This window comes from Phaseolus vulgaris, chromosome 1 (genome assembly GCF_051622355.1).
Source record: "Phaseolus vulgaris cultivar YP4 chromosome 1, ASM5162235v1, whole genome shotgun sequence".
NCBI classification, from domain to species: Eukaryota; Viridiplantae; Streptophyta; class Magnoliopsida; order Fabales; family Fabaceae; genus Phaseolus; species Phaseolus vulgaris.
The window spans coordinates 3,070,353-3,083,810 of NC_143498.1; the positions used below are offsets into that span (position 1 = coordinate 3,070,353).

The following is a 13,458-nucleotide window of genomic DNA, read 5'->3' on the forward strand; positions in this document are numbered from 1 at the left end:
TCCTTACCTGGGTGCAAACAACATAGGAAGGTACTCGTGTGAATTTTTTCAGCGCAATACGGGCCCAGAATAAAATTGCAGAAAGTAGGGCCAAATTTCACAAGTTTTTGTAGAGGATAGCCTTGGTTTGCACAAAATTTCTGAAAAATTCTCCGGAAATAGTTTTTTCCTGAAATTCCACGTAAGAATCTCCACTGAATTTGGGACAAAACGCGACAAATTTCATGTCAAACGGATGAGTATTCACCCACACAAAAAATCAAACAGTTTCGCACACAAACGAATCCTCCTTTCAGCCCTGGCAATGATGAATAAAAAATTTATTTCCAATCTTGTGGGACGAATCTGGGGCTCAAATCTTAGCCAAAACTCAACAGACACAGTGACGAACGTCTGGTAAAAATTTCAGACCAAAATACCCAAGGAGTAAGGCGTTGTAAGTCCCACACCGAGAGCGAATAAAACTGGTTTTCCTAAAATCAAACGTCCTGGCTTTTCTTTCCCGTATCTTCTTTCTGTGATTTGTTTATGGACGTGCCTCCTTACCTGGGTGCAAACAACATAGGAAAGTACTCGTGTGAATTTTTTATTCATCACTGTTAGGGCTAAAATGAAGGTTTGTATTGTGTGTGAAACTATTTGATTTATTTCCTAGGTGAATACTCATCCGTTTGACCTGAAATTTGTCTCGTTTTGTTCCAAATTCAATAGAGTTTCTTACGAGGAATTTCAAGAAAAAATTATTTTTGAAGAATTTTTTAGAAATTTTGTACAAACCAAGACTATCCTCTACCAAAACTTGTGAAATTTCGCCATACTTTCTGCAATTTTATTCAGAGTTCGTATTACGTTGAAAAATTCCAAAAAAACTCAGACAAGTACTTTCATATATTGTTTGTACCCAGGTAATGAGGCACGTCCATAAACAAATCACAAAAAGTAGATATAGGGTGGAAAAGTCAGGACGTTTGTTTTTCCGAAATTCTGTTTTCTTAACTCTCGGTCTATGACTTACTACACCTTATTACTAGGTTATTTTGGTTTGAAATATTTGCCATACATTCATCATTGTGTGAATTGAGTTTTGGTTGGGTTTGAGCCCAAAATTTGTCCCACAAGATTCGCAATAAATTTTTTATTCATCACTCCCAAGGCTCAAAGCAAGGTTCGTCTGTTTGTGAAACTGTTTGATTTTTTTCTAAGTGAATAGTCATCCGTTTGACCTGAAATTTTTTCGCATTTTGTTCAAAATTCAATCATGATTCTTGCATCGAATTTCCAAAAAAAAATATTATTTCAGGAGACTTTTTCATAAATTTTGTGCAAACCAAGACTATCCTCTACCAAAACTTGTGAAATTTTGCCATACTTTCCGCAATTTTATTTTGGGGCCGTATTGCGTTGAATAATTCTGAAAAAATTAATAAAAGTACTTTCATATGTTTTTTGCACCCATGTAACGAAGCACGTCCATAAACAAATCACAAAAAGGAGATATAGGGAAGAAAAGCCAGGACGCTTTGTTTTCCGAAAACCAGTTTTGTTAACTCTCGGTTTGTGACTTACTACACCATATTACTTTAGTATATTGGTTTGAAATTTTTACCAGACATTCATCATTGTGTGAATTGAGTTTTGGCTTGGGTTTGAGCCAAAAATTCGTCCCACAAGATTCTCAATAAATTTTTTATTCATCACTGTCAGGGCTGAAAGGAAGGTTCGTTTGTGCGTGAAATTGTTTGATTTTTTTCCTAGGTTAATACTCGTCCGTTTGACCTGAAATTTGTAGCGTTTTGTTCCAAATTCAATGGAGATTCTTACATGGAATTTCAAGAAAAAATTATTTTTGAAGAATTTTTCAGAAATTTTGTACAAACCAAGGCTATCCTCTACCCAACCTTGTGAAATTTCGCCCTACTTTCTACAATTTTATTCTGGGTCCGTATTTCGTTGTAAAATTCAGAAAAAATTTACACAATTACTTTCATATGTTGTTTGCACCGAGGTAACGAGACACGTCCATAAACAAATCACAAAAAGGAAATATAGGGAAGAAAAGTCAGGACGTTTTGTTTCCCGAAAACCAGATTTGTTGACTCTCGGTCTATGACTTACTACGCCTTATTCCTTGGGTCATTTGGTCATAAATTTTTACTAGACATTCGTCATTGTGTGTGTTAAGTTTTGGCTTGGGTTTGAGCCCGAAATTCGTCCCACAAGATTCTCAATAAATTTTTTATTCATCACTCCCAGGGCTCAAAGGAAGGTTTCTATTGTGTGTGAAATTATTTGATTTTTTTCCTAGGTGAATACTCATTCGTTTGACCTGAAATTTGTCGCGTTTTGTTCCAAATTCAATAGATTTTCTTATGTGGAATTTCAAGAAAAAATTATTTTTGAAGAATTTTTCAGAAATTTTGTGCAAACCAAGACTATCCTCTACCAAAACTTGTGAAATTTCGCCTTACTTTGTACAATTTTATTCAGGATCCGTATTGCGTTGAAAAATTGAAAAAAAAATCACACAAGTACTTTCATATATTGTTTGTACCCAGGTAATGAGGCACGTCCATAAACAAATCACAAAAAGTAGATATAGGGAAGAAAAGCCATGAAGTTTGTTTTTCCGAAATCTTGTTTTCTTAACTCTCGGTCTGTGACTTACTACACCTTATTACTAGGTTATTTTGGTCTGAAATTTTTACCAGACATTCATCATTGTGTGAATTGAGTTTTGGTTGGGTTTGAGCCCAAAATTCATCCCACAAAATTCGCAATAATTTTTTTATTCATCACTGTCAGGGCTCAAAGGAAGGTTCGTTTGTGTGTGAAACTGTTTGATTTTTTTCTAAGTGAATAGTCATCCGTTTGACCTGAAATTTGTCGGATTTTGTTCAAAATTCAATCATGATTCTTGCGTCGAATTTCCAAAAAAAAAATTATTTCAGGAGATTTTTTTCATAAATTTTGTGCAAACCAATGCTATCCTCTACCAAAACTTGTGAAATTTTGCCATACTTTCTGCAATTTTATTCTGGGGTTGTATTGCGTTGAAAAAATTAATACAAGTACTTTCATATGTTTTTTGCACCCAGGTAACGAGGCACGTCAATAAACAAATCACAAAAAGATAGGGAAGAAATGTCAGGACGTTTTGTTTTCCTAACACCAGTTTTGTTAACTCTCGGTCTATGACTTACTACACCTTATTCCTTGGGTCTTTTGGTCTGAAATTTTTACCAGACATTTGTCATTGTGTGAATTGAGTTTTGGCTTGGGTTTGAGCCCAAAATTCGTCCCACAAGATTCACAATAAATTTTTTATTCATCACTGTCAGGACTAAAAGGAAAGTTCGTTTGTGTGTGAAACTATTTGATTTTTTTCTAGGTGAATACTCATCCGTTTGACCTGAAATTTGTCACGTTTTGTCGCAAATTCAATCGAGATTTAGATAAGGGATAGAAAGATCAACACAAAAAGTTTTTTAATGGTTCACTATTTACCAAGAGCTACATCTAATCCTCATAAACTTCTGAGAATTCCACTATGTAATCAAACACCTTGATTACACAACACACACCAAAGTGATGATCTTGAACCCATTAAGAACACACACCACCTTTGACTAACAACACCATAGATTACAGAACAACCTCTGGATCTACCCAACATTAATTCTTACAGAAATACAATAGTCAAGAGAGAAAAGGAATGATAACACCTGGTGCATTCACAAATTGAGAATGAAAAGTACAAAGCAATCCTATTCCACTTTTAGAAAGAATCCAAAGTTTGAAACAATCTTTGAAAAACTTATTTGAAAGAGATAATTTGAATCTATTGAATTCTTACTTGAGCAATGGAGTGTCTTTTCCAGGTATCATCTGAGTCCGGAGTTCATGAAGACGAGGAGTAGAGAAGGGAGAAGAGTGCAAGGAATTCATTTGAGAGGAGAGAAGGAAGAGTAGACTGACCGATCAAGAAGGAAGAAAATTGTTTTCTTGATTTCAATCTCGTTCGAGAACAAATATTAATTTTTTTTAATTAAAAATACTCTAAAATAAGTAAAAATAGTGTATAGATTGGAACGGATTGGTTCATTCAATAAAAAAAATCTGTGGAGTGAAAATGTAAAAAATCAAAAGGATATTTAGAAGCCATATACAAACCGGTCAAACTTGTAGAAAATGGGTCAAAAAATCTAGAATACCGGTTTAAAACAGTCTTTTTAAATTTTTCAAAAATTTTAAATTTATTATAACTTATTGTAAAACCAAATAAAATAGATTATTTAATAAGGATTATAAATAGATATAAATTATTTAAATAAGTGTTATTAATCTTTTCTTATAAGACATGAATCTACTCAAACCTTCCACCCTTAATTTTCCCGTTATACAGTTGTTTACGTGAAGCATTAACACGTTCTCCAGTTACAAAATTACTTACTTCATAATACAAGCTACATGTTTAATAATGGAAATATTCTTTAAGATTTTTTTTTTAATTACTATTGTTGCCGGTGAGAATTGTTTACACTGTTACATACACTAATAATAATTTAGGGTGATAGTAAACAATAAAAGCATACTCTTCACACTTTCATAAATTAATATTTTATTGATTTTTATTTTACTTTTAATTTAAAATATTATTATATTATTATAAGTAATGTTAAATATATGTTTTTTACACTGCTAAGCTAAGAAGAACTTCCACTTTAATCACTTTTAACCTGAACAAGTTTTCACTCCTTGACAATTTTATGTATTGGAATAGAGAAAAATAAAAGTTATGTGGGTATTTTTTTTATCAACAAATAATAAATAAAATATTTTTAGAGTGTCTTAATTTTTATAGATAAAATGATTATGTTTAACCTGTTTAACACCTTATCTATATAAATCCAATGAATTCTACATATCAATAAACTAATCTTCAAGAATTTATAAAATAGATCACATCAAAATAATTTAACAATCCTCAAATTATTTTTCGAAGTCCTTATAACCAAACTTCTATAAAAAAAAAAAAAAACAAAACACAATACACACAAAACATCATTAAAACAATAGAAAACATAGGTAAATCCTAAAGTAATGTATAATAGTCCTAAAAATAAAAAAAAGTCATAGTTGACCTAATGTGTTGTATTTGTTGTTGAGATTGGGAAGGATCATTGGTTGGCTAGTATCTACCCAGTTAGTCCAATCGTATAAAATCATTAGGTCGAAACAAAAAGGTGATGGTTCACCATTCTCATTGTTCTACTCGTGCAAAATATTTTTTTTTATACAATTTTGGACAGTTATGATGTAAAGACGTTGCAACCTATAAACTTAAATTTTATGCATCAACATAATAACCAAAAGGACTTCATAATCATAGAGTGGAGCTAGTTTCACAGCATAGTTTGAGAACAAAAGACACTTTGAACTTTGGAACCAAAATTGACAGGGCAACCGAATTAGGTGTTGGTGAGTCTGCTCAACTGCCCTCAAAATCTTTTCTTCCATTTTTATAATTCCATTCTCCAATGAATTATTGAGACATTTTTGTCAAAAACCTGAAATTTAAGCAAACAAACTTTACTTACACTCTCTAATCTTGCACAAAAGGAAATTAACCTTCAAGGAAGTACAAATGGAGCTTCAAAAAGGGCCTTTCTTGCTTTGAGATTTACTCATGTATATAATCCTCTAACAACTCCTTACAAATTAATCATCATATACTTTAACCACAACTACTTCATCTATATTTGCTCTAGAGGGAAATCATTTACATATATATAGTGCAAAGGTCCCCTCCATTTAAGCCACTGTTGTTGCTGCTAGAGATATGGAAGTTTCAAGTCTTCAAAAGTTGGTGAAGACAGCACCATCTAAAGCATTGGTCATCAGAATCAATCTGTTCTGTCTTGCCATCTTTCTGGTTGTTTATGCAGCCCTTCTTCTCCAACCATCTTCTTCTGTCTACTTTGAAAATGCAGCCTCCCTTGTTAGGTGCTCCTTGAGGGAGTGCCATCACAAGGTAAGGTGAGCCTACTCTAATGGCATAGTCCTTTCTTTTTCTTCTTCTTCCTCTTCCCCTCTTGCTTCTTTTATAGACCAAAACCAATGTTTTTTCATATTGAACAAAGTCTTCTTAAAGAAAAAGGTTTTTTTCACATTAAATGAAGTCAATTTTATGGTTCAAGCAGCTTCAATCATGTCACTTTCTTTCAGTGTTTATAAATATGCAAGTGTTTGTGTGTGTATTTCATAACTTGTATGAGATATTGAAACTCATAGGAAGAAAAAGGCTTAAAGATGAAAGGGGTGTTGGAGGAACCAGAGGTGAAGCAGAGGATGCCAAAGCAGAATGCGAGTAAGATAGAGGTGCCTAGCTTCTTTGGTGAAATGGGGAAAGGAGTGAAGATGGGAATGGTGAACATGCATGAAGATGATGTGAGTGAATGGAGCAGCCTTGGAGAAACAACACAGGTTTATTTCGAAAGGGTATCAGAGTTTTTCAATTGGACAGATTTGTTTCCGGAATGGATAGATGAAGAGGAAGAGAGTGATGTTCCATCATGCCCCGAGATACCAATGCCAGATTTTGCAGCATATGAAACCATGGATGTGATCATAGCCAAGTTGCCTTGCAAGTACCCTCAAGAAGGCTGGGGAAGAGATGTTTTCAGGTTTGACCAATACAATTTCAAAATTGTTTCATTTTTTCAGTAGTAGAATGTTATCTGATAAATGGTTGTGAATATATGATCACTATTTTTTAAGTGTTTAGATTCATTATTTATGTTTTTCAGGTTACAAGTTCATATGATTGTGGCGAATTTGGTGGTGAAGAAAGGGAAGAAGGATTGGAATTGGAAGACAAAGGTGGTTTTGTGGAGCAAGTGTAGGCCAATGATGGAGCTGTTTAGGTGCAAGGATTTGGTTAAGCAGGAAAATGAATGGTGGTATTATGAGGTTGATGTAAAGTGGTTGGAGCAGAAGGTATCTTTGCCTGTTGGGTCATGTAATTTGGCTCTGCCTCTGTGGGAACAAGGTATGCTTAGTTGCTTACATTTTCATCAAAAACTCATATGGTTGTTTATGTTACTTTTCCTCAAGTGGGTGGGAATTAATTAATAAGCTAAAAAATTATAATTTGAAAATTAATGAGTATTAATTAAGCTACTAGCAACTTTTTTAAACATAAGGAAATATTCAAAAAAATAAAAATAAAAAATAACAAAATTTAAAAAGTTCGCGCCAGGTAGGGGTCGAACCTACGACTTTCTGCTTAGGAAACAGACGCTCTATCCACTGAGCTACAGGCGCTTGCTTGGTATATGGTGACAAAATAAAAAGTATATTTTATCATTTGTTTTCTTAACTTTGCAGGTGAAGGTTTTTGAGTTAGGTGATATCTCACATCAAGCATAGCTAACAGCTTAAAATTGTTTTTCAAGACATGAATATCAACAAAGACCATCAACTACACCTTTTCCAAATTATTTTTATTTATCCCCTTGAAGCAAGGTTGTGTTATAGTAGCATTTCTGTTAAAATGAAGATACATTTTATAGTATTATAAACAATTTTATTCCATTTCTTTTATTTATTACATGTATTGTTTTATTTTACTTTTTTCTTCATATATCTTTCTCCTTTCCACCTCAATTTATCCCAAACTGGGGTCAAAATTATAGAGACTTTTTTTCTCGTACAAATTCATGGGAGTAGGAAAATTATATATATATATATATATGAAGTTTTCTGAAAGCAAATAAATAAAGTTTGATACGTTTGAGGAGTTTGCATGGAAATTGAAAACGTGTTAATATTTTATTGGTGAGTTTGCTAATAATTATATCTTAAAGATGAAGCTATCTCTCTGTTAATCTTAAAGAATCATTAGCAATGTGAAATATACAGTCCAACCGTTAATCATATTCTGTGCAGCTTCTTCTGGAAAATTGTTCTTTTTCTGTGTAAACCATATTTTATTAGACATCACTAACAACTTCGATGGCTACCTCAGTTTTAATTTCTTCCAAAAACTCATGCTATATATTATATATGAAAGCTAAAGCGTAACTAATTAACTTTGATTTGAAGGGAAAGGGTTTCTTGAAACACAATTTTTTTTCGTAAGAATGCAAATTGAAGAAGATATTATAATTAACAAAGATTTTTTTAAAACATTTTTTTAATTTGAGCTTGTGAATTTTGGTTGCAATTTTCAGGAATCGACAAGGTGTACGACACGTCGAACCTGGAACAGAGCGTTCAGAGCGAAGCTCGAGCGAAACGCGAGGCCTACGCAACGGTTCTTCACTCGTCGGAAGGCTACGTTTGCGGCGCAATAATGCTGGCGCAGACGCTCCTCCGTACCGGAACCAAACGCGACCTGGTGCTCCTCCTCGACAGCTCCATCTCCGCCGTCAAGCGCCGCGCCCTCGAGCTCTCCGGCTGGAAGATCCGAGTCATCACCCGGATCCGGAACCCGCGGGCCGAGAACGGCACCTACAACGAGTACAACTACAGCAAGTTCCGGTTGTGGCAGCTGACGGAGTACGAGAGGGTGATCTTCATCGACGCCGACATCATCGTCCTCCGCAGCCTCGACATCCTCTTCCATTTCCCCCAGTTGTCTGCCACCGGTAACGACCAGTCCATTTTCAACTCCGGCATCATGGTTCTCGAACCTTCCAACTGCACCTTCGATGTTCTCATGTCGCGCCGCCACGATGTCGTCTCCTACAACGGGTACGAAGTTTCTGGCGTTGTTTTCCCGCGTAAATCTTAAACTAACACATTTTTTATGATTTTGTTTACTGTTATAATCAGTAACTACGTAACAAGAAGATTTTGAGTATAATAGTTAAAATGTAAAAACTATATCAATATCAAGATCAGATAATTTATTTCATTTTTAATTTTAACATTTATTTTCAAAATTATTTGAATTTTTTTAATCAGGTCTTTAAATTGAAAAGAATTACTAGGAGCATTTTTCAATAAAGATATTTCTTTAACGATAAAAAAACACCTTTTTAAAGTTAATTTTGTTATATATTTAATTACTCATTTTAAAAGAAACATTACACATTCAGCAGCACTTACAATTTATTTTTCAATCCCTATACTTCAAAATATTCTACTGTATTTCATTTTGATATGTTTTATTCATTACATAAACTAATTTTAATTTTTTTAATCTCTGCCACGTTAGCCTTTAAAAATAAAAAGGAGATTTAAAATAATATATAAATACCAAAATAAATTATTTTTTACTATATAAACCAGAAAGATGGGTTTATATTTAAGTATAGAGACAAGAAGATTAATTAATCATCATAAGATAAATGAGTAGCCATAAAATAATATAAAACAGATATTTGGCTTTGTAAAACAGTAGTTATAGTTTATAAACAATTTGTAACATGTATGTAATGATATATTTATATTAATATTTTTTATATCATTTAATTATAAATTTATTTTTAAACCTATTACATGAGTTTAATCTGTTGACTGCAGGGGAGACCAGGGTTTCCTGAACGAGATATTCGTGTGGTGGCACAGGCTTCCCCGGCGCGTGAACTTTCTGAAGAACTTCTGGGCGAACACGACGCTGGAGGCGAGTGTGAAGAACGCGATGTTCGGCGCGGAGCCTCCGAAGCTCTACGCGATCCACTACCTGGGCCTGAAGCCCTGGCACTGTTACAGGGACTACGACTGCAACTGGGACGTGGAAGATCAGAGGGTCTACGCCAGCGACGTCGCACACCGACGGTGGTGGAAGGTTCACGACTCCATGGATGAGCGGCTGCAGAGGCTCTGCCGGTTGACCCGAAAGAGAAGGACGGAGCTCAACTGGGAGAGGCGAAAGGCAGGGAAGCTAGGGTTAGCAGACATGCACTGGAAGATCAACGTGACAGATCCAAGAAGACAAGGCTCGCTTTTGATGGATTAGGGTTATACGTATAAATTAGGTTATAATTGTACAATTATACCTCCTTTTGTATTTTTCATTCTTTCGTTTTTTGTTTTTTGTTTTTGTTTTCTTCATTATCATCTTCCCTACAGAGACTTGTGCAGAGTCTTTGTGTTTTTCAGCAGTTTATTTATTAGTCACTCAATAATGGAAACATACATTATAACAAAATAACATTGCATTGCACACTCCACATATTTTATAAAACGTGGACTCATTGAAATTTGTCATTTATTTCTTGTTTGGTTCTTATAGAGCAAAATGTTAAATAGAGAATTTGTTTATTTTTATATAGGTGAGTAGAGGAAGAAAGTCTAGATAGATTATTTATTTTTCTTGTATAAAGGTTAAAGTAACCTTAAAATACTTATTATTAATATATTTTATTTATTTTTTCCGAGAAAAAAAAAATAAACTCCCACATCACAATCAACAACAATATTTTTATTTTATCTTAAGACTTTGTTTATATTTATTTTTATTAGTTAAATATGATATAAATTTATTAGAAGGAGTTGTTAAGGGTAAGTAAAAGAAAAATGTGGACGTTAAAGAATTATTAAGTAAAATGTAAAGCCAAAAAAAATATCTTTTTTGGGTGGGAAATTTTGTTTCACAACCCTTTCAACAACTCTAAACAATAAAAAATATTAAACTGAGTTATTTAATTTAAATATAAATAAATTATTGAATAAAATATCAATAAAACTGAATGTAGGATTGTGATATAAATGTATGTAGTTGGTAACATATTATCACTCTTTTACGTTACTTTTTTTCTTAGTCAAAGAAGGGTGGTTATACTTTTACGGTCAATAAAAAGAAACTCACTTAATATTTAAAAATATTAACATTAATATATGAGATCTAATGTTTAATTAGAGAAAAGTAAAGCTCTAAAAACTTAGACCAAAATAAAAAATAATAACCGTATGGAAATTTTAAAAAATTATTAAATTGTAGATTTTCTAGAATCGGAGAAAAGTTACGAGCAAGATATTAAAACTGTAAATAAAATATTAATAAGAAGATAAACTAAAAGAAAAGACTCCATGGGTTGACGCATTTATGAAGTATTATGCACCCACATGTTACAGAAACTATAATTTTAGTTATGTAGAAAGAATAAGTTCGCTCATTTTAAAATACAAAATAAAATTCAAAAGATAGTATATTAATTATTATTTTTAATTTATGTAAAAAAACTTTAATCATAAATAATAGTTATAAGATTAAAAAAAAAAGAGTTTTAATTGCGTTTTACTGTACCTAACAGTCTTAATCGCTTGACTAACATAAAATTGCGTAATTGAAGGTTTAGAGATCATCGGACGGTGGTGACCCGATCCAACGGATGACATTTTGTCTTATATGATTTGAACCCTTTCAAACCATTGGGCCAATGGCCCAATTGGAAAATCTCATTCATGCTACGTGCGCCACACGAAACCATGCCATGCCACGCTACCATTGGTTTTTCTATGATTTCTTATCTTCTGGTTAGGTATTATTAGATTTTTTTTATCCAAATAGTTTAATTTTATAGGATAATTATTCAAATAGATCAAATTTTAAAAATTATTAAAATAAATAAGTTGTAACACGACTTTATAAGATGATATGAATTTAGTCTATTTAAGCTAGTAGAAATTTAATGTAATTAAATTTTAAGTTTTAAGTAAAACCATTAACATAATTTTATTAGTTAAAATTTAATTATACTTATTTAAATTTTTCAAAATAATGTAATTTATAGTATTATTTAAATAAATAAAATTTTAAAAAATTATTAAAATAAATAAGTTGTGTAAAGTTGATACGAATTTTATAAGATGATATGATTTTAGTATATTTAAACGAGTATAAATTTGACGTAATTAAATTTCAAGTGAAATTATTAACATGATTTTAATATTATTTAAAATTTGAATAATATGATTTATCTATTTTAATAGTTTTTTAAAAATTTACTTATTTTAATAATTAACTTATAAAATTTCTTTAATTTGATAAAAGAAAATTGAAATATTAAAGTGAGTTTTAAATTTTAATCAATTCTTTATATTAGGGAACAATTCTCTATCAATTATTTAAAATTTTAATTATTTATCAATTGGATTGGATTTTGTAGGTACTCTTACTTCATTCAACTTCTTTATTTTAATTTTAATTTGTTGAATAAAACAATGCTACGTAAAAAATTAAAACTAAAATAAGTATTTTTTTTAAAACCTCCATTGAATTAAAAGATAGCAAATTGAATTCTGGGAGCAGAACAGAACATTATAGTATTTCTTGGTGATGTGTTGATTATGACGTTTGATTCCTCAGTTAATTTTGTGTCTGCTAATACATTTAATAGTGTCACACGTTCACACCTAATAATTAATGTGCATTCATTTTCTTTTACTTTCTCAACATTTTAACATGCAATATTACAAATGAAACGATGAGATAAAAAACACACACACACGTGATTTTCTTGCATAAATAAATACAATATTTTTAAAATTTCGGAATTATGTTGATTCAATTATAAACAGAGATGAAAGTAAAACTAAAGTTCATAAAGTATATTTTACAGATTTAGTATCAAATTGATTAAAACAAAAATATGCAACATCTTCATTCAAATAAGATAGTTGATTCAATTATTTACTATAATAATGTAAAATCTAAAATATTAATTTAAAAGAAATTGCGATTAATTATAGTTTTTGGTATAATAATAAAAATTTGATGTAACATATTTTTCTTGCTATATGCATATATAATACATATATAAAATGTTATGCATATACATATACTAATTTTGAAGTCTTGATAATTAGAATGAGTTTCGTAAATAATACATTTGAAAATTTAGATATTTTAATTAATTTATTGTATTTAAAATATTTGTTAGAGTAAAAAGATAATTATTATTCATTAAAATTTTAAAGTGAATATCTTACATTTATTATATTGCTAATATTCTTATCTGTTATACATTTTTTAATTTATTTCTGAAAAAAAAAATTTATTCATTGAAATACAACAACTGCATTAAATATATATATTTTAAATACTATGACATATCTCACAGATTTGTGTTTTAATTTTTTATATTTACGATTAATTAGATAAATAAAATATGTTCAATTTTAAATATTTGAATTATTAAAATATACGTTAGATAAAAAATTATACAATTCAAAAAATTATTTATTAAACTAATATTTTACACTAAATTTTTAAATTTTATTTTTTTATCAAAATATATTATTTTTTTATCGTGATAATATTATTTATTTATTTGAACATACTAAATACATCCCTACAAGACAATCATGAAATAGAAACCAATTTATAGAAACCAAAATAATTAGTTGCAATAGTAACTAAATTAGAGACCATTTTAGAAACTAAAACAAAAATTAGTTTCTATTATTTTCTATTATTATTAAATAGTTTCTAAATTGGTATCTAATTAG

At 30.9% G+C, this 13,458-nt stretch overlaps 1 protein-coding gene and 1 non-coding gene across 3 annotated transcripts; one reads left to right on the top strand and one right to left on the bottom strand.

Moving 5' to 3' along the window:
* Positions 1-5,547: 5,547 nt before the first annotated feature.
* LOC137816492 (UDP-glucuronate:xylan alpha-glucuronosyltransferase 2) lies at positions 5,548-10,178 on the top strand. 2 transcript variants are annotated; one of them, XM_068619648.2, is made up of 5 exons: positions 5,548-6,031; positions 6,292-6,683; positions 6,807-7,048; positions 8,232-8,754; positions 9,529-10,178. In XM_068619648.2, the coding sequence occupies exons 1-5, from the start codon at positions 5,840-5,842 to the stop codon at positions 9,962-9,964; spliced, it is 1,785 nt and encodes a 594-aa protein (XP_068475749.1). In that variant the 5' UTR covers positions 5,548-5,839; the 3' UTR covers positions 9,965-10,178. The 2 variants fall into 2 exon arrangements, with proteins under 2 accessions (XP_068475749.1, XP_068475750.1); XM_068619649.2 differs by having other exon boundaries at positions 5,721-6,036.
* TRNAR-CCU (transfer RNA arginine (anticodon CCU)) lies at positions 7,251-7,323 on the bottom strand. The gene has a single exon. It is a non-coding gene; the product is annotated as a tRNA-Arg (tRNA).
* Positions 10,179-13,458: the final 3,280 nt, after the last annotated feature.